This window comes from Chamaea fasciata, unplaced genomic scaffold, assembly GCF_029207755.1.
Source record: "Chamaea fasciata isolate MVZ Bird 193981 ecotype frontalis unplaced genomic scaffold, bChaFas1.0.hap1 SCAF_5, whole genome shotgun sequence".
In the NCBI taxonomy this organism is placed as follows: Eukaryota; Metazoa; Chordata; class Aves; order Passeriformes; family Sylviidae; genus Chamaea; species Chamaea fasciata.
In genome coordinates this window covers 35,535,456-35,561,888 of record NW_027094090.1, presented here as the reverse complement: position 1 = coordinate 35,561,888, position 26,433 = coordinate 35,535,456, and the positions used below count along the sequence as shown (strand labels likewise).

At 39.1% G+C, this 26,433-nt stretch overlaps 1 protein-coding gene across 3 annotated transcripts in view; it reads left to right on the top strand.

The window, feature by feature from the left end:
* PTPRR (protein tyrosine phosphatase receptor type R) overlaps window positions 1–26,433 on the top strand; it is a 141,270-nt gene that overhangs the window by 103,617 nt on the left and 11,220 nt on the right. For all 3 annotated transcript variants that reach the window (XM_066183244.1, XM_066183245.1, XM_066183246.1), the window contains 4 exons: window positions 6,571–6,757; window positions 12,177–12,261; window positions 18,033–18,112; window positions 20,237–20,374. In XM_066183244.1, the coding sequence (XP_066039341.1) occupies window positions 6,571–6,757; window positions 12,177–12,261; window positions 18,033–18,112; window positions 20,237–20,374 (490 nt within the window). The remainder of the gene's footprint in view (window positions 1–6,570; window positions 6,758–12,176; window positions 12,262–18,032; window positions 18,113–20,236; window positions 20,375–26,433) is intronic.

The following is a 26,433-nucleotide window of genomic DNA, read 5'->3' as shown; positions in this document are numbered from 1 at the left end:
GTGCTTCATAGGGTACCTGGGAGTGTAAAAATTAAAGGTACAATATGTGCAATAAATACTACGTGCAAATATTTATGTGTTAGGATGACATTCACATATTACCTAAATATTTTTAATTCATTATTTTCTCAAACTAATACTGATGATATTGATTAACCCTTGTGGAATGTAAGAGCAAATAGGAAGATAATTATGTTTATAGGTATTGTATATTATCAGAACTCATGGGGTTTTCTCTCAGAGTATTCTTCAATATGTGCTGCAGCACAACAGAAAATTGAAACTTATGAGCTCTACATTTCCAAGGAAAGAATGTAGATGTAAGAAAAATGAATCTTCATATTTCAAATTGGGATGGTCAATAATGGATTTTTATTGTATTCTTAGAAGACTTGTTTGAGATAGTATGCTGATGCCCAGAAGAAAATCAGGAGATTATCACACCCATTAATGTAACCATACTCTCATTCAGCCCTACTTTCCCAAGGTATCCAGTAATATCAGCAGCACATGGTGGATATATATTTCAGGCTAGCAACTGCACAGCAAGAATCATATATTTGGATTTTGGAAAAGCCTTGTGCATTAGAAGCAACTGTTTCATAGTACTGTGAATGTTACTTTAAAACTTATCAAATTATTTCTTTAAATGAAAGTCATCTCTTAACCTTCTCAGGACTGTCTGTAATGGATATTATAAATCTTCATTTGGGAAGAAATGTCTCAGTTGTTTATTAGATGATCCATAGTACTATTTGCCCAAGGCAGGAAGAGAACAGCACTATCTTCAGTCATTTGAAAAGATTATTTAACCCTCTCTGTACTTCTGCTTTTCTACTTTTCCTTTTTTCAGTGCTGACTTTTCTTGATGAACTCACAGTTTCCTATTTTTATATCCTTTTTATTGGTGTAGAGGATTAATAACAGTACTAAATTCTTTTCTAATTTACTGTACTTTTCACACTTCACTGGAGTTTTACATATTACATTAGTTCCTCTACACGACCATGTTTTCTCTTAGCTATTTTTGCTAAAAGCAGAAAGAAAGCTGAGAACTGTATTTTTTCCATGGTTCTTTTTTCCAAATATACTTTTCTTTTTCTTTTGAATTGCTGAACTGAAACATAAAACTAGATGTGCAGGTGAAGTCTGGCAGCAGTAAGGGAGTAAGTGCTGGAAAGCATGTGCCTAGCTGTGCTCTCCCAGTGCAGGTACAGCAGAGCAAACCCCACCTGCACTCAGTGCATTTGCTGATGAGATGGACCTGCAAGGTGAGAGACTCAGGACCCCTGTATAGCCCTAATCTGTGAGCACCAGAGAAACAAAAGGCACGGGGGAATTTTGGTGTTCTTCCCTTTAGTTACACCCAGGGAGAGCAGCCCTGTGGAATGTTCCCTGGCACAAGCCGGATCTGAGGACCCAAAGCAAACTCTCTCCACAGCAGCTGCATCCAGCCGCACTCTTCATGCTAATTGATGACATTCTTCACCCACACACCTGACCCAGCTCAGCCGGGGGACAGAGGACCCATGGCACAGGAGGAAGCACCTCCCATGTCCGTAGTTCTTGGGTCAGAGGACCATGACTCCTAGAGGGCAGCAGCCATCACCGCTGCTTCCAAAACCACTAGAGAGAGAATGAGAGGCGGAGGCTCAGGAATCTGGGTGTTGCATTTTTCAGGAGTGCTGAATAAACATGGGAATGTGTATTAAAAGAAATTATTCAGCTCAAATAAACAACTTGGAGAACGTGTAGGACAATTGGATTTTTGTAATCAACATCTATGGCTTAATTTTAGGGTCAGAGATGACCTGGAAATGACCTCACTAATGTTTAATAGGGTTTTAGTAACCTGGTGCCTTTCCAAGGTGGACAGGTGGAGCTTCCTTTTGAGAATTTTCAAACAAGCGTTGCTTTTTAAATTTTTTTTTTGTCATGCCTTGTAATAAAATCTGCTTCTATAAATGTATTATTTAAAATACTCTGGTGAATTCTCATCAGTGGACTTGTTCCTATTATCCAACTGAAAAGAGATCTGCGGGTATGTAGTAAGACCCCCCTCTGGGATTCCAGACAATACACAGACACAAGTGGTTTCCTGATTGCACTTATTCACGTACTCAGTGATGAGGTGGCTGTCCCAGCTGGTGGAACTTCGGAAGAGTTAGTCTCCTGACAATTTTAATAATATGTTGTCACGAATGTTTATAATTCCTCAGATTCCTTACATGGTACTCTTCCCTACCAAGACACAACCTTGAGAGGATGCTGGGGTAGGTGGATCATAACAAAATCTTCTCTTATTTGGCCCAGACTATTCACATGGGGAACATAAAGAATATGAAGTTGTTTAAAAGGGGAAAAAAGAACTTTGACTGGGGAAAATAAGGGAAAACCCATGTGTATGGGTCCCTTACTCTAATTAGAAGCAAAAAAATACCAGTTAGGAGATCCATCCATCCATCCATATTTATATATATATATAATGTATCTCCAAGTAAAATGAGTCTGACTTGAAGTATCACCGGTCTGATTGTCATTTCCTTATTCAAAGTTTAATGTAGTTAAGTGCTAAATAGCAAAAATGGGCTTTGTTTTAGGTGGTACCTCCTTGTTGCCAGCCTTTTGCAGTCCCTCCTAGTAAGGCGGAAAAAGGTGAGCTCAATAGGTAACCTCTTTCCATTCAGGTAGTAAAAGAGAAGAGAATTCTTGCTTTCAATTCTTCAACAGAGAGTGAAGAATTTAACTATTAAAGGAACATTGAGAATCCAAAGAATCTAGAGAAGGACCTGAGACTATAAGCATCATCTATTAGAACATACAAACACGTAATGGTTCAGGCCCTCCCTTATCTTTCAAGACAATACAAAATGTTCTGTTTTCAGCCTTGTTCCTCAGCATAAAGAATACAATAAAGAAGTCTGTGTGATTAATGCTTATGTTGGTTATAGCATTTCTAATGTATGTAAACAGTATTTAATGAATTTTATTAATTGAAGAATATATCTTCAAAAGGCTTCTTTGAGATACGCATATTTATGGAAGAATTGCCTCCAGAACTGTGATCTATCATTTGCCCTCTTACAAACTTCTAGAAGATTGCTTTATATTCAGATTTTATTCAATGTGTACCTTTTAATGCATAAAATATGCATCTAAGAACTGGTTCTTTTTTCCAGAGTAAAAAGATCCTCAAGACCAGTGTTCATCAATAATCCCCATAAATGGTAAAAGCTGTAAACTCACAGTTATAATTAGATCAGGTATATTTTTTGTTGTTGTTAAAAAGGAAATCACCCTGTTGCCAAGACTGTCAGTTATAACAATGTAAAAGCCAAAGAAAATATTAACATTTTCACTTTGTTACTGGACAATGGGAATACTTTTCCTCTATATTAGGAAATCCCAGTAGGCTCTCCCAGAAGTATGTCTGAATCTAAATTGCTACCCATTTCTCAACCAAAGGTAGCCTAAACAGGTTTGGAGTGATTCATTGCACAGCTCTTCTGCAGATTTCTGGATAGTTTTCAAAAGATTGGATTTGCAATATGTGGATTCAGAGCCACCTGTTTGAGGGACTGCCTTTTTCCAAGGAATAAATTGCTAGTCATGGTCAGAAGAGGTGCTTGTGTGGGAGGGGTTTTGTGACAGAGAGGATGTTTTCCTTGAGAAGTGGTGTGGAGCTGGGTACTGTTTTCCCTCCACAGTCTGGGCAGTCCCTAGGGAAATGGGATGGGCATATGAGCCAGCACACTCCTGCATGGTCCAGCTGAGAGCAGCCATCATGATGTGCCCACTTCCCAGACTATCATTGCTCTGGATTTGGGTGTGAGTGCTGGTACTGCTGTCTGGGGCTCCAGTACCATGCAGGCTGTGCCACGAGGCACAGAGCACTACTGATAGTCTGTGCACATACCACGTACCCATCACTTTTTGCTCAGGATGCTACTTCACTTCTACCTAACTTCTAGCACAATTAGCAGAATCATACCCCACGCACTTCCCTGTGCCAACAGAAATTGTCCCCATCTACCCCTGGAGGCAGCCAGATAGCCACTGCTGACTCACTGTTACCATCTTCAGGCCTGAGCAGCAAAGCTCTTGCTGCCACCCAAGCTGCATCACCTAAGCTGAAATAGGCTTGTGAACAAAATGACACAATGTGAGATTCACCTATTCCACCTTGTCTCTTGGACATTATTGCTTTGTGCTTTGCTGAGTAACTGGAGTAATTTCTATTCATGTAGACAGACATTATAGAAATTGCTTAATTTAAAATAAATTTACTGAAGCATCTGCTGATGTGTATGAGGTTCTATGAGGTGAAGTGCCAGGTCCTGCCCTTGAGTCATAAAACCCCCATGCAGCTCCGCAGGCTGGGGCAAAGTGGCTGTTAAGCTGCCCAGTGGAAAAGGATGTGGGGGTGCTGGTCAATGGGACCTGAACATGGTCCAGCATGTACCCACCTGGAAGGCCAGTGGCATCCTGGTCTGTGTCAGGAATACTGTGGTCAGCAGTATCAGGGCACTGGCTGTTCCCCTTCACTCAGCACTGGTGAGTCTCATGTCCAGTTTTGGGCCCCTCACTACAAGAAGGACATTGCTGTGCTGGAGCGTGTCCAGAGAAAAGCAGTGGAGCTGGGGAATGAGCACAAGTCCTTTGAAAGACTGATGAGGGAGCTGCGGATCTTTAGGCTGGGGTAAAGGAGACTCAGAGGAGATCTTATTACTCTTTACAACAACCTGAGAGGGGGTCAACCTCTTCTCCCAAGCCATCAGCAACAGACAAGGGGAAATGGCTTCAAGTGGCATCAGGGGAGATTCAGGCTGAAAGTCAGGGAGAATCGTTTCACTGAAAGGGTTATCAAGGATTGGAAATGGACTTTCCAGGGAGGAGTCACCATCCCTGTAAGTGTTCAAGAAACAGTTGGACATGGCACTTAATGCTGTGGTTTAGTTGGCATGGTGGTGCTTAATCAAAGGTTGAACTGATAGGTCTTGGAGGTCTTTTCCAACCTTAATGATTCCATGATCCTATAGAGAAAAGCATTCCCCCAGCATTAGTAGCCCTTGCCTCACAGATACTATCAGATGATGTCTGTATTATATTTATTAGAATATGTGGTATTACTGTAAAAGGGCCAGTTGTATCTTAACATCCAGTGTTCAGAGAGGTGTGCAGTCACACTCTCCCATCTGTTCTGCAGATGAGAAATGTGCACAGCCAAGCAGAGTTTCAGCAGAAAAACTGGAATCGCTGGGTAATAGATTATCCAGTAAATGGTTAATCATTGGCATATGGGATTTTACAAATGGGCAAGGCATGGAGTTGTATACCAATCTGGCAGGATGACTATTAGGAGAGACTTGAGACAATCTTATATTATGTTTGTGTATATCCAAGCATGATAGCATGATTAAGAGTTCAAAGAATTTACTTATAAGTATACTCTAATGGAGAGACAATAATGTGCAGAGGTAGGAATCAGACTGGTGTTCTCATATCTCTATATGTGCATAGCTGCTTGGTAAATGTTAACTGGGCTGGGCATCTGTAGTCCAGCTCAGCGAGCTGAATCTGTCAGTCTTATAGGACTGATTGCTGTTTAGTAAACACAAAAACTTTGATAAATGCCTCTAAATTTGTGTTTAGTCATCACGATTTGCAGATCATGGATTCCTTGCCATCAATATGCCTAAAGTTAAGGGTCAAGTAGATAATATTTGATTGATGGGTTAAAAATACAAAAAAAGGCGCCAGTTTTCTTAAATGCTGTCTTGAGAAAGCCCAAAAAAGAATAGGGCTTATACAAAGCCCCATACAGTGTGGTCTATTTCTATTTTCATGGCTCAAAATTGTTACTGAATCCAACTGTATTTTCCTGTAGAAATGGAAATGTTATGAATTTATAGTCCTGCCAGAGATGGTTGGCATTTCCAAATACCCCCTTTTAAGTCTATGACCATCCTTCTCCTCAGACACAGATAATTTACAGTGGTTTATTGCCTCTCCCTTACCTTCTACCTAACATGAGATGTGTCTACTGTTTTGATAGTCACAATGTTTACACTGCCTTTCACTTATTTCTGCTGTTTTTATCAAATTTTCTCTCTCCATTATGTATATTTAATTTCAGTAAATTCTTAAACGTGCACCTGACATAACTGTGAATTTATTTCACATTGTTATGTGTATCAGTTAGAAATATATCCCCTGTGCTTTTTTCTGTGAAATATTTCTCCCTTACCAAGATACCACTTTTGCATTTGACATTCATTACAATAAAGTAGCGTATAGGGAGCTGTTTCTGCTTCTAAGAATAATTCAAATAGTTGCCCCCAGCACACATTTTTGCAGCATTGGTTCTTAGATTGAAGAAGTAGGATGTACTTGGTTTTCTGTCTGCTCAGTGGTATCAGTGAAACTAGTCTTGCAGTCTTTGCATGCCCAAATCCATCAGTGACTGTAGAGAAAGTCAGGGTGCAGAAATGACTCAGGATCAGCTTCACGAGTATGGGATTTACAGTAACACAGATCTTGTATAACCATTTGAATTATCTTCTAATGCAGACGAGGATCCAATGTCTCACTGACTTTGGATATGAGCAGCTTGGGAAGTGTTGAGCCTTTTGTCGCTGTGCCAACCCCACGAGAAAAAGTAGCGATGGAATACCTGCAGTCAGCTGGGCGCGTCCTGACACGGCAGCAGCTTCGAGACGCAGTTGCATGTTCTCATTTGCTTCAAACAGAATTCATGGTGAGTTTAACAACACGCTTGAAATGACGATTTTTGACATTAAGTGGCACAACAGAAACTGAGAGGAAAAAATAATCGGGCAATACTTTCATGTCAAGGTACAAATCATTTCCAAAGGGCAGATTAGATAAAGTTTTATGTTTACACACTAAAGACAGATAAGCCAGTCAGTTATATCCATGGATAATACAGATTTATCTGGTTTTGAAGTCCCATCCTAGATGGGCTAAGTATTATAATAGAGCTTCAGTACAAACCGTCAGAACTGTAACACTGTGGCAGTTTCAAAGAGATCATAAAGGCTATGGTGAAAACACAGTAATAATTGGAGATTTTGTTCATCCCATGTAAGCACCATGTATGTTTGCAATTTGAGCACTAAATTTTTAGTCACCATAAATTATTTTTTGGAGCAGAGGGGGACACCCACAGTCCCTGTCCAAAAGGGACTTTTTTCCCAAGGTCCAAAATACCTTTAATGAGCATGCCATATAGCAGCCTAATATACTCAAGACAAAAATCCCTGAAGTGTTTTACAAGTATATTTATTAGTAAAAAGGGTAAGAGTCTAATGGCCAGGTGGAAAAAAGTCAGAGCAGAAAAAGTCAGGGAAAACACATTACAACACGTTACTTTAAGAAGACCTGAAAAAGTGTGGTATTGCAAAACACTCAATTGAAAAAAGCTGTCAGAAAAAAAAGAGACATTTTTTGTGAAATAGAAAAGAGCATAAATTGATGCTACTTGAATGTGAAAGCTGAGTAAGGCAGGCCAAAAAAGTTTTGGATTAAAAAAAATCATAACTTCATGCTTAAACATATCAAAAGCACAAAGCTTACTAAAAAATACAAGGATCAATTGATGATCAAAATGGTCGAAAAGTGATTTGGGGAATTTGAACCAGTAGGTGAGAAGTGACTCCATTATTTGCATCTGCATTGATCCTAGAAGAACTTAGGAAATTTCCTACATATGTGGCAGGGATAGGTTCAAAGAGGTCTCTAGAGGTTCTGTCTGATATTGAAGCATTGGTGGAAGGGATTCTATAAAAAAATCAATAAAATTAATAAAAGTAAACTAGTAGTCACCCAGGAATCTTAAAGGAGTCCATATACGCACTTACTGATGTATTAACTGTAGAGGTGTAATGTAACAATTGTGCTTCAGCAGCTGAGGAATCAGAGAGCCAGAGGTAGCAGTTCTTCAGAAGGGTTCCAGAATTGATCCAGAGAACTCTATGTCTAAAAATCTGATATTTGAATCAGAGAAACTGGAAGAAATTGAAATTAAATATGCCAGAGCATGTGATCCCTTAGGTTTCATTTTGTTTCCAATTTGTGCATGTGAATAGATGATGAGTGCCATCTTACACTAAAAATAGCTTCTCATTATGAATAATTGCATCCTATGGAGCAGCCCTTTTACTTACCTTTAAAATCCAAGGTTTAGAGTAAAAGTCATTTGCTTAAGAAAAGTAAATCCCTTAGTTCTTTTACCAAAACGTGGACAGACAGTGTATACAGAAAAAATTACAATCATACAACATACTTTTATCAGCAGTTATGCCATAGGTTCTCTGCCATTCTGCTGCTTAGGCAGGAAAGTCAGAAGAAATAACTTTGTCAGGGTTAAGCCCCCATGTTAGGAGACAGTTTGTACAGACAACTTGGCACCTCATAGAATCCTGTTTACCCAAATCGTCTCACACAGCAGTTGTGCACAGCTTTGGGGAGACAAGAGTCACATTTTATTTGTCCCTCAGTGGGGCACAACATGGCTTTGGCCATTCAGTGTTTCCACAGAATTTTATTGAAAAGGTCATGACTTGTCTATTCTGTTTTTAAACCAAAAAAAGTGTTTTAAGATGAAGCTGTTGAACAGTATCTGTTTACTGTGTTCCCTGCTACAGATAATAGCTCAAGTAGGAACTTGAGGCATGCAAAGAACGCAGTTTATAACCCTCAGCCCTTCTGCTCACACAGCTCATTTTAACTTGCTGAAGAAATACAGTAATGCAGTCTCCTGGAATTATTAGCTCTCATGAAAAAATTCCAAATGTGAAAAAAGTGGAGGAATGTTCGAAGTTTTCAGTGGAAAATTAAAACATGAGCAGTTTCAGGTTATTTTTAGTTCTTCAATCTTTTTCATTAACAGTTAGAAGGAACATTACTTAATTAAAGGGTGTATTTGGTTGGGAGAATATACCTGATTTGCAAGGAGGAAGAAACATAATTTGCCCAGCATATATGTTTCTTTTAGGAGCTTGAGTTGCTACTGTTCAAAGGACAAAATATGTGAAGTTGGTGACAGAAGATAAATTTCATTCCCAAAACACCTGAATGTCAAAAAATACAGTCCTGCATAGGAAAATGCCTGATCATTAGATATATAAAATTAGGTCCTCATAAAAATGGAGGGATGAGTATAATGACTACCTGCCTGAATTTTCCTTAATTTTCCCACATTTTCTTGAATGCTTTCAGAGATCCAAATCATACCTCTTCAAGTGTATGAACAGTGTTTAAAACTTAAAGTGATCCAGAATAGCTGCTATTAGAAGGCAACACTCAGAGAGGGAAACCAGCTCATGAACAATATGTGTATGCATCTATAATTGCATGCAAGTGACTGAGCACCGGCATGCGTGCAGTTTATGCATTATTTGCAATTATTTGATTTAATACATTTGTTTAATCAAAAAATTGTATATATATATTGCCTATACAGATACAGAGTTTGTATATTAGTTTGCACATTTTCCTGCTATTTGCAATCTGCTGGGCTTATTTGCTCCTCTGTTAGCAGGAATGTTATCACCATATTATCCTGATCTCTTTTTTTTTTTTTTTTTTGAATAATCTCTTTTTTCTCACAGCCAGTTTCAGAATAAGTGACTTGTCTGTGGCTGTGATCCACAGTGTATTGTCAGATTTCTGTCTGTGCCCTTGGACTCACAAGTACTTACTACTGGGAGGAGACCACTGATTAGAGAGTGTTTACAGGATGTAAGTGATTAATGTTATTAATGGTCCTGGTTGGCCCAACAAAATGTGTTTCTGTTTTCAACTTGGTGAAGTTTTTGCATCTGTCAGTAACTTGCCAAATGATGAACAATTTAAAATTTTCAGCAAGGCATAGTAAGGGAGTCAGCCAGACATCTGGAAGACCCTCACTGACCACCATCACTTGGATATGCAGAGGACTCTTCCTCATGCATCTTTTTCCAGTCTGTGTAGATGACAGACAGAGATCCCATTAAGCACAACCTTAGTGTCTTGCTCTCTCTCGTTTGGTACATAGTTTAGCAGGGAAACCCTTCAGAGGCCATGTACTGCTGGTCTTTGTACTAAGCCAGAACTGAGCTAAGGAAGCTCTAGGTCAGCCAGTGGGAGCAATTTGGAGCCCAAGGGCCAAGGGTAAGAGTCTCAGACAGAGGTCACCACTGGGAAGCGGTAGAAGTCAGAGGTGAGTGTGAGGAGGGTATGGGAGCTCATTTTGTAGTTTTGTGGATAAGGAAGCAGCATTAGGTGCAGGACAGAGGTGAGGTGGTTTGACCTGAGGTAGTGGGGATGAGATTTATGCAAGAATGAAGTCTTAGAAGAGAGAAGAGCCTGAACTTAGGACAGCCATCATACAGATGGCAGTACAGCGATCTGAAAAGGGATTGGATGAAGTACCTGCGAGGAAGGTGTGTCTTAGCAGGAACTCGTTGGCTGGCCTGACACAGCAAGTTATTCTTTTGAGGAGCCAGCTGAAGACCAAGAAGAGATCAAGGAAGACACTGAATGAGGGAGAGGGGAAGAATAAAGAGGGTCCATGAAATGCATGGACACAAGGCAGAGAAGGTAGAAAAATAAAAATCAACACAGATGCAACCTCACATAGTAAGATGCTCAGAAGCCAAGTTGGGAAGTGGGGATAGATCGCAGCATTTTAGTATGAGCTATCTAAATTTTACTTAACTTTGTCATCTCTTCAAGTAGTAAAGTGAGAGGGTAAGTTTCCCTGCTTGGTGAACCCATGTAAAAATCTGCTGTTAGGTGCATGCTTGACTGTTAGAGTTAGAACTGTTAGAGTCCTCATCCCTGTTCCTTTAAAAAAAAAAAAAAAACCAACCCTGCAGAGGTCAGTCATGCTGGGCAGGACCAGAGCTTGTGTCTGAAGGACAGGGACCATGCATCTCTTCTGTACTAAAGTACTGGGGAGACCTGCACCTCTAGAGTAATTTTGGAGGAAAATCCTTAAGTAAATTTTCCAGTGATGCTAGCCAACAGGTCCTCCTCATGTTCCTATGTGTCTCTAAGAGGCAGCTACATAATATGCCACTGTCTCTTAGGCTAAATGTCCCGGGCTGGCATGATGTTTCCAAGTCTCTTGTTATGACTGTTCTTTTAAGAAGTATTAATTTACTGAAGATCGAGCTCCAGCTTACTCCAAGATAATTTAAATAATGGTGACCAAAAAAACAAAATCAGCATAAAAGTGAAGAGTTGAGTAAACTGAAGCATTTTTAATGTGATTTTGCCAGATAATTTCAGTTGGTAAAACATCCCCCACAATCATGGAAAAAAAAAAAAAACAAAACAAACAACCCCTGCAAGTTTCATCCTGCCATTTTAAAAGGGTTGGTTTTATTCAACTGTAGAAATGAACTGTAGAATTGTTTCAGGACCTCAAAATCAAAATTGTTCTTACTCTCCTTTAAACCAAGTTAAACATTTTGGTCAATGCAAGTTTAGCAGATTTTTACTTTTCATGCTGACAAACAGTTTGAAAAATAGTAATTTTAAGTTTATGAGGAGTTTATCATTTGTGTATTTGTGAAACTTAAAGGAAACTGCCACATTAGTTACTTGCACATCTGTAATGTAAATCAGTCACTAAAAGATGAAAATGAGAAGCAAAAGAAATTGCTTTAGTTTTTTATTACTTTTGAGTCTGAATGCCAAAGACTAAGGCACTTCAATCCAGCAGTTTAAATGAAAGGCAAGTGAGGTCTTTAAATTTCATTGTTAAGGGCTTAGCACAATTTTTTTAAAAGTTTGCTATATATTAATATTTAATTATTTTTCAAGTTCCTCCCCCAATTATGTAAAGTATTGCTCTTTTTTTGCCACAATACTGTACTTTTGAACTCCACTCTTCTGGAACTATAGTGCATTTTAACCTCAGTCCTAATCCCATAAAAACTTCATTTTTAATAATTCATCAGGAGTGTTCCTTGGAAGTCACCCCTTCAATATGCAATTCCCTGTGTTTACTAAAGGAAGGGTGTTGACAGGCTTGAGGTGGGAACCACTTTTTTCCTTAATAACTTTGATGTTAAGAGACAGTTGTATAACAGCAGATGGCCTTCTGGTGATAATTTCCTGCATGGCTCCTTTGGAAACATCAGTCTGATTTAATTTATTTTTTATAGGAAATACCAATGAATTTTGTGGATCCCAAAGAAATTGACATCCCGAGTCATGGAACTAAAAACCGCTATAAAACAATTTTGCCAAGTAAGTGAGCTAGCCCGTGGTTTTCTACTATGACATTTAGTCCTGCTTTGAGAACATATTGCTGTGAAAATCTGTCTTTGTATTTGCTTGATGTGTACCCATTCATACTTGTATTTATAATCCATGTAGAAAGATAACAGAAGCCCAGTGCTGTAGGACTGGCAAATGCAGAACTCTCGCTGGATGCTTCAGTAGGTACAGGCTGGCAGCATCCCAGCCACGTACTGAAGGGCAAGCCTGGCTTATGCTGATTTTCTCTGAAAGGCAGCTCAGACAGATGGGGAGAGTGAGGTCTGCTACGCCTTGCAGTAGCACCTCATCACAGCCCAAACCATCTTGCAGTCACTGAATTCCCTCTGGTTGGGTCAAGGTACTTGGTACTAAGAAAACCCAGACTACAAAAAGCAAGCGCAACCTATCTTGTCTTGTAGTGGGCTTCTATCTTTAAAGGTCCTCTGGGGATTGCTTTTTTGATTCTCATGCAGTAAACTGTCTTTGTGGAAATCTGTTTACATTCCTACAGTACTCCTCTTCATTACTCTTAACTTGTTACTGCCGTGCTATACTGCTTCTGTATTTTCATTGGCCCAAATTCATATTCAATTGCTTTGTTATAGTTGGAGGTGATTGAAAACTTTTCAGTGGAATAGTTTTCCTTCAAAATACACATTTCTCTGAAATGCAGCTATTTTCATAACATTTGTTGGTGGATGAGATATTCCATTTCTCTTTTATTAACATTTTGTTTTGTGTTCTGTTTCAAAATAGGTTTCAGAAGTTTTAACATTACACTAAATACAGACATGAATAGTTGAGGTTTTATAATTTTTGACATCACCAAAGTGAAACAGTTCAGTGATTCAAAATATTACAGAACATTTCCACAGAAAAAATGTAAATCCTTTGTTTAGGTTTGGAATGAAGAATACTTTTAAAATTAAAGGATATCTCATCAACTAGAAATTTGCTTTCTAAACATCTCTAGAATATCCTTGAGGGCCTATGTTATATGTTAGTCATTCAAATTCACACATCTTAAATTATGAGATTTCTCTCACCAAACCTGAAAATTTGTTCATATCACACCAAGGCCTTGCAGTCAAATTAATGAAAGCTGATGGCCTTCATCCTCTAGATTAATCTCAGAAATGTAATATGTAGCTGGGAAAGAAGCTTTTGTGGGGTCCTTGCTTCTCTTCAGCTTCCTGTAAAATTTTCATTTTGTTCAAGGTTAGTTTACCTATTGCAACCAATAGCTGTGTGCATCCAAGTATGGTCAAGAAATATTGAAAAGAATTAAAGACAAAAGGTAACTGAATGCAAGTTAGATACCAACAATCAGACAATTCAGCGTCCCTTAGTCTGGCCCACTGTCAACAGGATACACATGGAGGGTGAAATCCTGACCCATTTGATGACAGCAGGACTTCTGCCATCAGCTGCAGTGGAGACAAGACATCACCAGCCCTGCTCTGCCTGACTGGCAGATTTTTGGAAGGAGTTCTCCCTTCCCATCGCATCTCATGTCCAGGCTGCCCCATCCACCATCAGGTTCACCTCCAGCAATGCCTTGCAAATGCGATGAGTCCAATTTCACTCTAGCATGTGTTTTGAATTGGGACACAACAGCTGGGTTGTGCTTGATGCTGATGGGCTTTGAGAACCAGCTTGCCTGTGTGTCTTCACCTCCAGTAAGCCAGGATGTGCTGCTAGCTCCATGGCACATTTTCAATCCAAGTACACTGCTGGGGTGTACCACAGCTACCCACTGATAGCACTTTGTAACTGTCCTTGACAGAAATCAGGGCGTTTGTTGTGTGTTAGCACCAGATTTTTCCGAAGAAGATATTTTGAGGATTGAGGCACGTGCTCATGATAAATATTCACACGCCCCACATGCACTCTGAGAGGGTTTGGAAATGATTTGAGTGATTAAATAGAACAGCTTTCCTGGTTTCCTGCTCAGATGATATCAACCCACTGCTTTGTACACCCACATCAGCTTTTCCATTCCCAGCACTGGGTGCGTCTCCTGAATCAAGGCACATGTGATGACAAGTGACGTCCTAAAAATGCCCAGTCCTGCCAGCTCCACCCTCTGTGCTGTGGTGGATATTCTCATTTTCTAAGAGATAATTCCATGGCAGGGTGCATGAGGGCAGGTTTATGTTAGCAGATACCATCCAGGCAGACACATTCATGTGAAATACAGCTAATACCTATTGAAAATTGTTCTATATGGAAAACTAAGTACAGGAGATGTTACATTTCTATGATAGATGTTTCAGTTGCAGTATAACATAGCCAACACTCTTATGCAAAAACCAGACTGCTGCTTTAAGGTCTCTAGGTGTTATTTGCCTTACAATAATATTCAAATTCAACTACTGAGGGGCCAGTGTGGGATCAGAGTCAAGTGGCTAAGCAGTTCCTTAAGATCAATGTTTCTCCATCCTTCCTCCTTGACTGTGAGCCCACCCATAGCTCCTCTAAAACCCTGCTCTGTATCGTTAGCTGCATCCCCTCTGCCACCAGTCTACAGTATTTGTCACGCCCTCAGACCAGGTTTCCAATCCTGCACACAGATTTCCCAATCTCTCAGCACAGCCACGTTCCAGAATGTGTGGCTTAACAGCAGCCCTGCTGCTCATTCCTCATCCTCTTACTCCACATCTTCACCTTTGCCTGCTTGTCTCCTGCAACCCCCACTACATGTCCCTGCAGCAGGACCTCAGCTTCCTACTATCTTCTCCTGTATCTTCTTCTTCAGCCCTATATCTTTCCTACTTCCTGTCTCACTTCTCCATCTCAAACCTGAAGCAGAATTCCTGGGGTATTTCAGAGTATGCATGGACTTTTGCTTACAAAGGGGCAAGTGGTTTAACACTATTCTGTGGCTATCCTTGTATGTGCATCACATCCATTAGTTTGCCATTTGCTATCCCTCTCTGAAGACTAACCTCAAGTCAAAAATCTACCCTGGGCAGAACAGCAGATTCACACTAACATGAAGATAGAAACCATTTAGAGGATCAGACCCAGAAGTCCACAATCTGTTGCTCGAAATGTATGTGCTAACACTGGCTCTGATACTCCACTAAAGAAAAGGGGAAAGTTTGATCAAAGAACTTTCTTATGAAAGCATATCAAGAGATGCTGGAAAACCATTCTCTTGATGCCGAAATTTTTGAGCTCCCTTGCACTCCCTAGTCCTGACTACAAACAATCATATTTACTCCAGTTCTGCTCCCTAATGAAAGCACCAATGGAATTCGTGGAGTCATTGATCCTCCGGTTTCCATGGCAGGAAGTTGTCCAGCACTACTGCCATACAACCGTGCTTGTTCCCTGAACCAGGCACTCTCATGGAGGCAAGTTACAGTCCCTTTAACACCCTCCTATTCCTCCAATGTTATAAATTCAGGACAACATTAATTTGTTAAAGGTGGAGTTAGAAGAAGCACCTTCTACTCTACTGAGAGAGCTATTCCAGACTTCCTAGATACATGGAGAAAACCAGCAGTAATTTTGCCTCAGTTAAAACTATAGAAGACATATTTTATTAGTAATTATAAGTGCTTTGAAGCACCAGTGCATTTTCAGATGCTTTATAGACATTGATGAATTCAACCTTGCAGTCAACATCTGTCTTTCTGCTGTAGCTTCAGACTCCAAGACATTGCCATCCTTAAGGATAAGATTATTATCTCCAAGATATTTGTCATTCAGGAGGAAACTAATTATTTCCATTTACGTCTGATGATTGCCTAGTGGCTCTGGATCTTTTGCATTGCTCAGGTTTTCATCATCTCAGAGCTCAGTAGTCCCCTATTTCATAACTGATCATGACTGGTAATTTATAAAAGATTCCTGTTCGGAAGCAGTGTTTGTTTCATTGATTGGAGTTGGAAGGAGGTCTCAGAAATTGTGAAGCTGATTTAGCTGCTCCCTAGTAACAGAGGGATTTATCTCAAGACATGGTAATTAAACTGGATGTTGAGTCTGCTTGGAAGAGGTTTTTTAAGGTAGGGGTCAAGTGACACCAGAATCAGAGGCATTGTGTGAGTTAGAGGAAGCGGGTGTTTTTTCAAGGCCACGTAGCCTGAGGCATTTGTGGAAATGGCTAATAACCACTCTGTGCTGAAAAGAAATGAGAGGTTTCCTGTCCTCATATTGTTAAGGGGAAAAAAAGCTCTAAGTGAAAAAAGTTAGAAAAGCTAGTACAAAGATTTTTTTAACACAAGTTAATTAGGGTTCACCGTGGTGCTATTAACCGCAGAAGATAAGACTTCCATGTGCAGACTTTGAAGTCATGCAGTCATTTGCATATTTTAAGAAACATACTTTCAAAACATCATCCTGGGTTCTACAAAGGCTCCACTCCTGTCCAAGGTGCTCCTGTGACCTCCAGTGGGAAAAGGACATAAAGTATGTTTGGGATCATCCCTCCTCTTCCTTTGATTTGCAAAGGTTTATCTTAGGAACAGGATGAAAAGTCACAAAAGAAATCCAGAAGAAACTGAAAATACTAGGTTTTGCTGCTGCATATGTATACATACCATTTATATATATTTTTATGTAAACATCAGGGCCACACACACGGCAGTGTTTTCTTATCTCTTTCCAGCTCAGTGCCCACATATGTATCATTAAACGCATTGCCTAGATTGCACTCAGCAAAGGAGCTACCCAGAGACTATTTCCAAGCCAAGAGGTGTCTGTGTGCTGTCAAAAAACCCCGCTGATTATTGAAATAAGTATTTAAGCAAATTTCCCAAAGAAAATATTTTTTCAGCATAGAAATATTACTATATAATTTTGTTAGGGGTAGAATATTTTTTCAGACAAAGTGTGAAGAAAGTCAAAATGTGTCCCTAGAAAGCCACAGCGTGGGCATCTCACTCCCCCTCTGCTTCCCCCTTTCTGTTACATTGTATACTTGGTAATATACTGCTTTAATTCCAAAAAATACAGTGAGGGGAGGGAGGGGTGGGTGGGGAAGGGGGTGTCACATCATCACAAATGAAGAAGCAAAACCTTCCTTACCAGGAGGGGTTTAAGAAGCCCCAGCTCTTTACTCAATAGAACTGCCCCCCACTCCATGCTAGAGCATCCAATACTAAAGAAAAGAAGGGTGTGAAAGAAAATGTTGTATTTTGGCATTGTGTCTCCAGTCCAGTACACATGGATTGTCACAAATTGTGTCAGATGAGGACACAGGACTGAAGGGAAGAATATGGATTACCTAGTCTGGCCCCTTACAGTGAACTTAAATTGATATAAAATGCATGTATTTTATTTCATCCCAGGCAGAGGAATCTTTTCTTAATTTAAATCCAACTGTCCAGTGCAGTCACTGAACACTGCAGCTTCAGGTGAAAGTACCACAGTCAAGTTCAAAGGGCTTGGTGTAATTATGAACCATTGTACAACGATAGGACAGAGGTCTCAGAGACAGCCTAGGCAGGCCAGCTCAATAGGCAGCACGGGCAGGCTCGACCTCGCTGAGCATTGCCTGAGCCAGACAGTGTTGCTTCAGTGCCCACAGCTCACTGAGATGGCTCTGCACAGACCAGCACTGTGCAGTACAGGGGTGCCTTAGTTACATGTGATGATCCTTTGCAGAGGGAAGAATTTGGTGCATAATTCTTTACTGCTTGACAACCCCAAATAACAGTAGGTTTTTTTTCCTTCAGAAAGTCTTTGATTCTTTTTAGAAGTCTTCTAACTATGGGTTTTCTTATTAATTTCCATCTTCCTTGTGCTCTTAGATCCTCTAAGCAGAGTGTATTTGAAACCAAAAAATCCATCTGACTCCTTGAGTACCTACATAAATGCTAACTACATTAGGGTAAGTAAATGTACACTCTACATGTACTTTTGAAAAAAATATTTTATTTGCCATGTGATTAACTGGCTTTGCCAAGGTACCACTTATTTTATTCTTACCCATCTTCGCTGAGAATTCCAAATCTTTTTGTCTACATATGTGTGATAGAAATAGTTTCATGAACCATTTCTAACAAAGACCACATAGTCATGAATGTACAAAAATGATTTTAATTTTAAAAAATCAAATATTTTATAAAAAACGTTGAGAAACACATGCATTACTGTCTGTTTACTTTGGTATTTACTGTTTCATATTGACCTACTGCCTTATAGTAAAGAAAAGAGGGTTACCTTTTAGCAGTGACAGATACCAGTATTTTCAAGATACCAATTGACAGTCCTGAAATCCACAGTTAAGTAATTAAATGAATACTGTAACTAGCAGTAGTTTGTGAAAAGGAATGTAAACAGACATGTTAAATATACACACGTGCCCACAACACAGCCACATTTTACTCCCTGTCCTGGTCACATGACACAATGACATAACCAGCATGAACCCTGTTGGAAAGCAGTATTTCTAAGTGGCAGGTATGCTACAGTCCTTGATCACACACATAGACACACGCACCCAAACACAGAACTTTCTTGAACTCGTGACAGAGTATATGCTAAATAGACTAGGAAGAAACTATTTCAATCATATTTTAGGAGTGTAGTCCTCTACCTGCAAAATTTAATGTTTTCTTTAGAGTTATTATCCAGACCCTCAGCTGGAATAAAGGTAATAGTGCAATGGAAATTTGGTCACAGAGCTCTACAGTGATGTTTCTTCTTTAATTAACAGTACATTAATATGTAGGTACACAGCACCATGCCCCTTACCTTGCCTCTCTTTGCATCCTGTACTTCCAGCATTTCTTATGAAGACATCATCATGTAACTAAGCAGAATGGTTCTATTTGGACAGCAATGACATCATATCCAAGAACCAGGCCATATGTTGAGTCCTCTGAGGTCTCCCTTTTTCCTGTGCCACCAACCCTCACTCTCATATGGTGATTCCTCCTGCTACTAACACCAGTTGAACTGTCAGCAACTGTGGAAAAAAATGCAACCCAGGATTGGAATGAAATTTCACATCCATGTACACAAAATCATTGGGCTTGCTGGGATCCTGACAGACCTGTTTTGGACAAAGTATGTTCAGGCAGATTGGTGAGTAGCAGGAGGAAAGTTTGTGGCAGCTGAGGATTATCCCACTGGCTCATGCAATGAGTAACAGATGTCATGGAGAAAGGCTCCCAAAAGGAAGACCCAAGGCTGGAGGTTCCCAAACCACCTCATGCTGATCTCCACTCATTCATTCCCTTCAGACACTGCCAGGCTCTCTCCTGCCTTACTGTTGGGCACCCTGTCACTGCACAAAATCATAACTTCTCCTTTTCACAAAAAAAAAGGTGTGTCTTGTTTTTCCCATTTCTTCTTGTCTTTCCCTCTCTTCTGCTTCCCCACTGTTTGCCTGACCTTTCTTTGACCTCCTGAATGTGTCTTGGGACTCCCTGTTCTCCCCATATATGTTGTCCTTCCTCTAAAGTCTCATAAAGGCACTTCTCCCTTAGAAAACATGCATAGCAGAGTGTTTGACTCCACAAGCAATCATGTATTTTAAAGTTTTTCCAGTCATGAATCTTTGTATATAGCAGTTTTATAGTTCTTCTTTTCTCTCCTGTGGCTTGTTGACTATAAAATAGCTTGTAAACATTGCTACAATTTAAATTATAGATTGAAGTACCACTGGATGAGGAAAGTCCCAATAACTTGAAGAATGGAGTTAGGTAGAAGCCAAGTAAACAGAGAAATTTTAGAGGAGTTGTTGTATTCTCAAGACCATTTAAGTTCATCAAATCAGTTTCCAGAGAAAAAACTGTTCTACTGAAAAATTTCTGATCTGCTCTACTTTTAGTTTTAACTTCTTTCAGTTCAAATATTTATTTTATTTTATTTTATTTTATTTTATTTTATTTTATTTTTTATTTCAGATTAATTTTTCTGCTCTTTCTTTCTGCTCTTTTATTCACCTGCAATATTGATTGATCACATGAATTTAAAGTAAATGCTTTTGTGTCTGTTTCTAAACCAGGGATATGGAGGTAAAGAGAAGGCTTTCATTGCAACTCAGGGACCCATGATTAATACCGTGAATGATTTCTGGCAGATGGTTTGGCAAGAAGACAGCCCTGTCATTGTTATGATCACAAAGCTGAAAGAAAAAAATGAGGTATGACAACTAGCCAAACTGAGAAATTATTCCTATGGCTGCATACTATAGAAGGGACTTCAGAAGATACGGAAGGAAGCTAGCAGATAACCGGTTCTTAAATAATCTGTTAAAATATGTGAAAAATAATAAGGGGGTAGCCAAATACACCAAGTGCAATAGGATAGCCATCATAAGCCATTATGTATTAAAAAAAAGAATTTCATTTTCTAGATCTGTGCTGTTGGGTTCCTAAATTTTAAAAAAAATATCTCATTTATCTGTTGGTCACCTCTGTACTTCTTTTTACTTTCTGGTCTATAAAGACTAGATGGTTAATGTTATGATTAGTGGTTTCCTGACATGGCTGAAGTTTGCACTTTTCTATAATGTCAGGGATTTAATCCATTCTCAATGTTACAAATCTTCTGGACCATCCCAGAAGTAGTGTTTGGGCCTCCAGATGCAAACACCACAGAGGAATTTAGACAGAATAGAAATAATACTCTTTACCTTGGTATCAATTAGATTTGACAGTTGCATTTTAGTGGCTAATGGCCAACTAACTGCCTGTATGCATTCCATGACTTTTGCATCAATTCCAAACTGTATCTTCAATATCTTTATTTAGTAATTATGTAAATTTTTGTCAGGCTTTCCTTGATAGTGCCAGAGTCCGTATTTCTGACTACCAAAAATTAGGAACAAAAATCACTCTCCCATGCAGAAGAACAACACAAAACCTGTTCTGGAAGACTGAATGTTAAAGTGGTTTACAGGGCTTATGGACAAGAGAGAGTCAGAAATAAAGGAGATGGACTTTTTTTTGAGACCAGACTTAGTAATGATTCCCATCTCCAGGTAGGTGCCTCAATTAAGTCTCAGCACACTGCCATGTAAGCACCAAGGCTGTATTTCCCCTACTATACTCAAACCCCTGCTATTCAAACTCAGATACATGATGGTAGAGCAACAGAGTTTATTCAGGCAGAGTTTCTAGTCTGAGTCATCAAGGACCAAGAGTCCGAGTGCCTTCCCAGGGCTCAAACTCACTGCTCCATGTAAATGTGTACTCAGTAGACATACTCTTTTTTCTTCTGTCCTTTACTGTTGCTTCAGTCTTTCTCAGCATAAGTTTGGACTTCTAACATGAACTTAAAACCCAGGGGATTTTAAGAAACTGTATATGAAAAGTAGGTTGGTGCTGTACCATGTCCCAAGACCCATTCCCAAACCAGGTGCCATTTTGCACTGGACAGTTCAAAGAGGTGTTCAGAATCCCACATTTAGGATTAATCATGAAAGCATACCATTGGACCAGGCTAATAGACCAAAAGAATAAGTATTTCACTGAGGAAATGCTGACTGTTTAAATACTCACATCTGACACTCTGTAAGAAGAATGACTTGAAAGGAATGCCCAGTGGTTTTCATCATGTCAGGAAGCTCTGTGTTTACCTGAGTTACGCAGGCTCTAGGCACTGGTGTTTATCGGCATTGTTGTGCCTGGCAATGGTAATTTCCTCCACATAGAAAGGGTGAGGAATCTCAAGTTGTTCCCAGGCCATATAGAGAGGATGTGTTTGTGCAAGCTGTCCTGTCTAGAAACCATAGGAGCTCTTCCACTGTCAGCAGGTCCCTCCTGAAACCTTGCTTGCTATTGAAAAGAAAGCAAGCTCTTACTGGCCATGCTCAGCATATTATCTTCACTGTTAAAATATTTGCTCTCTATAGAGAAGGCAAAAGCAGATCTTATTTAGCACTTGGTATTTTTTTTTCCTTTCTGGGGTCTGCTTTATTTCCATCATTTTCAGGGAGGTACATCTGCAGTATACAGACATACAAATACCTTCATGTCTGCAAGCATATTTATTCACTCATCCACATTCACCCCTGAACAAATAAACCTCCATAACTGATTTTTATGTATAGGCCATATTCCTCAGTTGGTATAACACCAGTCAGTCTCCGTTTGAGCTATGATGTACTGTAATGTATGAAGTAATGTATAATGAAGGAGCTCTCAAATGAGAGACACATGAAAAATCTTGCTCTCAACAATAAATTAATTTATTTTGCATAAGAAAAATTATTTCGGACATTAGTGTCCTATTTCAAGATATTGATGTAACAAATTTGCATTAACGATGGGAATTGTGTGAAATGATCATGTATATAAGGTTTCTATAGTTACTTCCCTGTATCAGATGAAAAAATGGTTTAGACTTGCTGTGGTAAGTATAAGTTTTTGCAAGATGAATGAAGATATGAGTGTAGAGTGCTGAGCAAAATATTTATTTCAGCTGTACAAAGAAAATATGCAAAAATGTAAAACCTGTCCTCAAAACTGCACAATGTCTGAATAAATTGAAAATCTACCTGTGCAAGGAGAGTCCACAGCAAAGGAGCTTCTGCCTGAATAACTGGTGAGAAACTTGGAAACTAGGCCATGTCTTTAGGGTTAGTATGAGGAAAAACGCATCTCATCTAGTGGTCTACTTACCCTCTGTCATCACTGAAGAGCAGTAGTCACCTCCAGAGGGTGATCCATCCCACTTTGAGAGAACGAGATAAATCACTAACTGAAGGTGTCCATCTCTAAATCTGTACCAATATTCTAGGACACAATCCTCCAAAGCTTTACTCACAAGACACATACAATTTTCATATATTACTGATTTTAGTCAGAACAACTGAGCAGTGGAATTTAGGTAAATATGTGGGGTGTAAGAATGTCACAGACATATATACATTATTTCATAGAGAAGTTTATAGACTTCTGTTGTATCAGCTGATTTTTGTCATTGAATCATGGACATCAATAATAAGCATTTATTCTGCCTTCAAAACTTACTAGCAACATTACCTGTTAAACAGGAAACATATTTTGGGAAGCATAAGTAAAGAATCTTGTACAGCATTCTGCAAGAAGAGAGAACTAATACTGCCTGATGCATCAGATTACTCAGATAATGCAAATCTTGTCAGTAATTATCTAGGACAATCTTGTTAACTCACTGTTTAAAGCTCATGTCTTATTTCATGTAACATTTTTCCCAGTTGGTCGATATATGGTCTACCTTTATATATATATGGCCAAGAAGATTTTGCAATTCAGAAACCCCACCTTTTACAGATTTCACATAAGCCTCTTTGAAGATTACTTATTAGTTGAGTATTGGTACCATACATAGGTTTTGGAAGAACTTAGGAAGATTTGGTCCTAACTGTGAGGATTTCAGTATATGAAGGCAAATCCTGCAAGCCCTCTTACAGTGTACCTCTCATGCTTGAGTTAGTAGTGACAGTAAATAGAGGCAGGAGTAAAAAGGGATTCTGGAATTGAAACTTGGCTGTTAGTATTCTTTACTGTTGTGTTATTTGGACCTTTAATGTGTAAATTTATAGGCATAGCTATATGAAGAAATACCTCAGAAGCAGAGTTGTAGTAAAGCAACTGCACAAATATTTGAGAATTGTTAAACTAATTTTGTGCAGGGTCCAGGTCCAGAGAATGTAAAGGCAGTAAATTCCATGTCACCTGGCACAGCCTTTCTCCATTGGGCAGAACTGGGGACCAGGCTGCCATAGGCACAGTTCTGGCAAGTTGAAAACATTGACTGTGATAAATCACAGCTGCCGGCCCCAGACTGAGGCAGGGCCAGATCCTCTCAATTATGGAGATCCACCTCAGGAACAGTCCCATGAAGCTTGGCACCCAGTGGGCATGGTATAGGGGATGCCAGGAGATAGGAGAGGGAATGGAAGGAAGCCCAAGACTGCAGCCCTGTCACAGGGGGAAGGAGAAAGGCTGAAATCAATTAAAAGTCACGTGAGAGAGTGTTTCTTGTATAAACTTCCTGTTTGTCAGGGAATGTTTAGTTGGGGGTTGGGCAGGGCCATGTGTGGATGTTTCTGATAAATACTGTGTGCAGTTTTTACTGTTTTTACTGCTTGTACACATGAGGCTGAACACCAGACTCCCCATCCACTATATCTGATGTTTGAAATATACCTACTAGAGAAGAATCTTTTATGTCCAAGTAACAGCTTGAGGCAGTTTGACTTTTTTTATTAGGGTCCTGAGGTTTTGTATATTATTTTCTGTACATCTGATAACTTTATCCCTCCTACTGCCATCTTTTTCCCTATTTTCAGTTAACTGTCAAAAACATGTTAATTCTCCACTCTTTAGAAGTGCTTGCATCAGCTTATCCCACCTCTATTTTCAAGGCTGTTTTTAAAGCAGCAACAGTATTTTTAAAGGATGCACAGCAACAGTGTTAAAAATAATCCATTGTATCTCACTAAATGTAGATGGACTGTTAAATGAAAGTTATTTTAATGAACAGCCACATTTCATTGTCCACCCAGCACAAGTTGCCAATTCCAGTTCTGGGAAAGAGTCAAGAAAAACACTCTTCTGGAGTGCTTGAAGGCTTTGTAGTGAGTGTTGCATGCTTGCATTTATCAAGAAGTCTCAGGAGTTTACTCAGCTATTGTTGATTGTCAGGGCACAATTGTGTATTTAGACTTTTCTTTTTCCCATATTAGCACTGAAAACTACACTCCCAGGGAGGGGCATGAACTGCAGATCTGGCAGATGATAGTAACTATATGTGTCACATGGGTAGACTGTGGAACTTGTGAACACTCTTTTTCGTACAAATTTCTGAGTATTTTATTGCCATTCTCGATCTCTTCGGGGAGACAGCAAATTTAGGATGTTCGAGTAGTTCTGCAAAAGACAGGATTTGAACGAAGCCAGTCAGAATGGCCAGCATTATTTCAGGAAATGTGGCTTTCACACACTTACACTATTAAGGTAATGAACATCTATTTTTAGAGAAGTGTTTATACAACTGAGGTGATTCAGTTCAATCCACTATTGGGTTATCAAGTAGCAACTTAAATATCACACCTGGTGGTAAAGCCTTGCATTTCACTGATTGTCTTTCTGGATCATTTTTAGCAGTATTTACTGGAAGTTATGCTTTATGGCAATTAATTAATATATTAAAGAGATTGTTTCATTTTGCTGCATAATGTGGGTTACTGTCTATCTACATGTATACCAGTTGCTTCAGCAAGAGTTTGTGAGGAAATACAAACAAGGTCTTTCTGGGATTTCTATTATTGTAGAACTGTTCTCTTGGGGTTTGGTAGGTTTGGTTGGTTGGTTGGGGTTTTATACCTCTGTATTGGATATTAAAACAGAAGGTTTAAATGTTAAATATTGAGGTGTCTTTTTATTTAATGAATGAGTTGGACTGGGCAGCATTGTTTCAGAAAATGTAGCTTTCAAATACCTTACATTCTTAAGGGAATAAGCATCCATTTCTAGAGAAGTATTTATACAATAGAGATATTTGGTTTTTTATAGCCTATGGAGATACTGTAATTCAAATAAATACTGAAGACTTGAAGATAAGTGAACTATTGCAGGGGAAAAATAAAATTATTTACCTTGTAAATACTATTTCTTCATCTCCTTTTTAGTAGATGTTAGTCAGATAAATTGCTGAAATAGTGTAACACACTTGATTCATTGAGAATTCTGCATACAATTTTGTGTACCCCTAGCAAGACTAAAAAAAATTTTTAACACTAATTTTCAGAATGTTATATCGTAAAACAGTTCAGGTTCTTCAAAATACTTTAACATGCACATTAAGTCCAATTGAGTTCAGTAAGGTCTAAGGACACATTTACATGATTTCTTGTATCAGGGCCCAGGAGAGTAAATAGGATAAAAAAAGTCTTGTGAGCAGAGGACAAATTCTGAATCTCTTGCTCAGAAAGAAATCCCATTTGAAAAGACAAACCTTCAAAAGTTGAATTTTAGAGTTTACTAGGAAAAAACCTCATTTTGAATGTGGAAAATAATTTCTATAACAGAACTTCACTGAGCTTTTAATAATGAAAACAGCTGTGCAAATTGTTCTGTGGAAGAGATCTATACTGTAAAACTCAGATTCTGAAAACCAGGCCTAAGTCATTCAGTAAAAACTCTGCAAAATCTTATTTAGGAATACTTCTGCCATTAATAACACTTCAGTCGAATTCATCTGAATTTTGCA